The sequence below is a fragment of the Ictalurus punctatus genome, chromosome 24, assembly GCF_001660625.3.
Source record: "Ictalurus punctatus breed USDA103 chromosome 24, Coco_2.0, whole genome shotgun sequence".
Classification (NCBI taxonomy): Eukaryota; Metazoa; Chordata; class Actinopteri; order Siluriformes; family Ictaluridae; genus Ictalurus; species Ictalurus punctatus.
Window position 1 is genome coordinate 21,384,298 of NC_030439.2, and position 3,545 is coordinate 21,387,842.

The following is a 3,545-nucleotide window of genomic DNA, read 5'->3' on the forward strand; positions in this document are numbered from 1 at the left end:
GTGGCGTGTTTATTTAGTGTGAGAGTGAGACGTGTTCAGTGTGTATATACAGCGTGAGAGTGAGACAGTTCAGTGTGTATATACGGCGTGAGAGTGAGACGTGTTCAGTGTGTATATACGGCGTGAGAGTGAGACGGTTCAGTGTGTATATACAGCGTGAGAGTGAGACAGTTCAGTGTGTATATACAGTGTGAGAGTGAGACGTGTTCAGTGTGTATATACGGCGTGAGAGTGAGACAGTTCAGTGTGTATATACAGCGTGAGAGTGAGACGTGTTCAGTGTGTATATACAGCGTGAGAGTGAGACGGTTCAGTGTGTATATACAGCGTGAGAGTGAGACGGTTCAGTGTGTATATACAGCGTGAGAGTGAGACGGTTCAGTGTGTATATACAGCGTGAGAGTGAGACGGTTCAGTGTGTATATACAGCGTGAGAGTGAGACGTGTTTAGTGTGTATATACGGCGTGAGAGTGAGACAGTTCAGTGTGTATATACGGCGTGAGAGTGAGACGTGTTCAGTGTGTATATACAGCGTGAGAGTGAGACGGTTCAGTGTGTATATACAGCGTGAGAGTGAGACGGTTCAGTGTGTATATACAGCGTGAGAGTGAGACGGTTCAGTGTGTATATACAGCGTGAGAGTGAGACGGTTCAGTGTGTATATACGGCGTGAGAGTGAGACGGTTCAGTGTATATACGGCGTGAGAGTGAGACGGTTCAGTGTGTATATACGGCGTGAGAGTGAGACGTGTTCAGTGTGTATATACGGCGTGAGAGTGAGACGGTTCAGTGTATATACGGCGTGAGAGTGAGACGGTTCAGTGTGTATATACGGCGTGAGAGTGAGACGTGTTCAGTGTGTATATACGGCGTGAGAGTGAGACGTGTTCAGTGTGTATATACGGCGTGAGAGTGAGACGTGTTCAGTGTGTATATACGGCGTGAGAGTGAGACGTGTTCAGTGTGTATATACGGCGTGAGAGTGAGACGGTTCAGTGTGTATATACGGCGTGAGAGTGAGACAGTTCAGTGTGTATATACAGCGTGAGAGTGAGACGGTTCAGTGTGTATATACAGCGTGAGAGTGAGACGGTTCAGTGTGTATATACGGCGTGAGAGTGAGACGGTTCAGTGTATATACGGCGTGAGAGTGAGACGTGTTCAGTGTGTATATACGGCGTGAGAGTGAGACGTGTTCAGTGTGTATATACGGCGTGAGAGTGAGACGTGTTCAGTGTGTATATACGGCGTGAGAGTGAGACGTGTTCAGTGTGTATATACGGCGTGAGAGTGAGACGGTTCAGTGTGTATATACAGCGTGAGAGTGAGACAGTTCAGTGTGTATATACGGCGTGAGAGTGAGACGGTTCAGTGTGTATATACAGTGTGAGAGTGAGACGGTTCAGTGTTGAGTGAGCAAAGAAAAGGAGAAGTGAGGTGAGATAGAAAGGAAGGAAGGAAGATGAGAAAGACAGGAAAAAGTAAAAAGAGGAAGAGTGAGAGAGAATGAAAAGAGAATAAAAGATTTTGTGCCTGGATTTTATAATTAAACTGAAACATTAAATGTAATTATTTAAAAATATTTAAAAGTGAAAGTTTTGCCATTGCTCTCACACGTACTCTCACACGTACTCTCACACGTACTCTCACACGTACTCTCACACGTTTCATTACACTGCTTTACATAAGGTGAAGAGAGAGAAAAAGAATAAAGAGAAGTGAGGAAAGAGATAAAGAACTCTGTGTCTCTCTCTGTGTGTCTCTCCCGCACAGTGTCTCTCTCTCTCTCTCTCTCTCTCTCTCTCTCTCTCTCTCTCTCTCTCTCTCTCTCTCTCTCTCTCTCTCTGTGTCTCTCCCGCACAGTGTCTCTCTCTCTCTCTCTCTCTCTCTCTCTCTCTCTCTCTCTCTCTCTCTCTCTCTCAAAATCTCTTGTTCACAAATAGAGGACAGAAGCGGCTCAGCCACAACTGGACCAGATTATCTTTTATTTTAAAACACACACACAAGCTCCTCCTTCTCTCTCTCTCTCTCTCTCTCACTCACTCACTCACTCACACACGTTTACAAACCCTTTTTCATTTTCAGTCTCAGGGCTGTGTTGTGTTTGTGTTGTGGAGATCAAGAGAGGACGAGAGACTCTCACTCAGAGAGAGCGAGAGGGAGAGAGAGAGGTTTAGAAAGAAGTGGACTCTGCACCAGTGTGTGTGTGTGTAACATTTTACCACGGAGGACAATTTACTGGACATACCATATAAACTGTGTGTGAGTACGTGTGTGTGTGTGTGTGTGTGTGTGTGTGTGTGTGTGTGTGGAGGATGATGGAGGCATCAGAAGTTCACGAGGAAGCAAAGGAGAAGAAGAAGATCCACTTCGCAGTTCCTGCTACAGCCCCGACTCAACTTGACCCCCGCCAGGTGGAGATGGTGGGTGACCCCACACACACACACACACACACACACACACACAATGGGTTTGTGTAATTACAGATAATTTAACTGTAACAATTTAATATTTTCTGAAATATTGTCCTGTCCTTAAAATATCAATATCAGCTGAGACTCTGTGTGTGTGTGTGTGTGTGTGTGTGTGTGTGTGTGTGTGTGTGTGTGTGTGTGCGTACACTCTGTAATCTGATTAGACGGTTAACTATCAGCTTGTGTAAACACTGCATTCCGGTGTCTGATGTAAACTCCTGTGTGTGTGTGTGTGTGTGTGTGTGTGTGTGTGTAAACAGGAGCACAGGGCCGCCGTCGACTCCTTTATCTCTCACACTCTCTCTCTCTGACAAACACACTCACACACACACACACACTCACACACACACACACACTCACACACACACACACACACACACAGTCTGATCACAGTTAGAGATCTTTACTGGATGTTAGTGTGTATGTTTGGAATCAGCTCCTTCTGTTGTGTGTCTGTTCTTGTTGTTTTTCTCGCGCTACGTTTCGGGGTCAGTTTGTAAAACTCCAGACTTCCTCAGTTCTTCCTTCAAACCTAAACGCAGACGGATGTAGGAACATGTAGGATGTAGGCTGCATGTGAACAGAACGGAGGAAAATCCCGAATCATTTTGTGCTTTACGGTAATGACGTGACGGTCTGGGTGACGTGTTATCGCTCGGAGGTCGGCGGCGTGCTGGTGAAATGTCGGCGTGAGGAGAGGGGTGTAGCGAGAGGCTCGTACTGTGCAGTAAATCGGTGAAACGTCTCGCCCCGACTCTCCCCGCCGCTGATTGGTCGCTGCCATGGTGAGTATCGTGACATCGCATGCCTCCAGCGTGAATTTAAATTCTCCAACGTTTGGCCAAAAAGTTTCACACGTAAGCGTGGTTCCATCTTCTTCTGTCACGTGCGCGCTCTGGGGAAGCGTGTATACACACGTGAGGAAGAGTGTTAAAGCTGGGAAGGAAGCAGTGGAGATGGTTGGTGTCTCTGGTGAGTGTGTGAGTGTATGTAGCTAGTGCTGTTAGCTCACGTTGTTAATCTAATCTGAGAATGAACCCGAGTGAGTATCACGTAAATCACACCGTAGA

At 46.5% G+C, this 3,545-nt stretch overlaps 1 protein-coding gene across 2 annotated transcripts in view; it reads left to right on the forward strand.

Annotated features, from left to right (window-relative positions):
• Positions 1-2,040: 2,040 nt before the first annotated feature.
• ppp1r1b (protein phosphatase 1, regulatory (inhibitor) subunit 1B) overlaps positions 2,041-3,545 on the forward strand; it is a 13,156-nt gene continuing 11,651 nt past the window's right edge. The window contains exon 1 of one of the 2 annotated variants that reach the window (XM_053675282.1): positions 2,041-2,424. In XM_053675282.1, the coding sequence (XP_053531257.1) occupies positions 2,317-2,424 (108 nt within the window). In that variant the 5' untranslated portion in view covers positions 2,041-2,316. Of the gene's footprint in view, positions 2,425-2,837; positions 3,261-3,545 lie in introns of those variants that run through there. The other variant, XM_017454997.3, reaches the window with a different exon arrangement.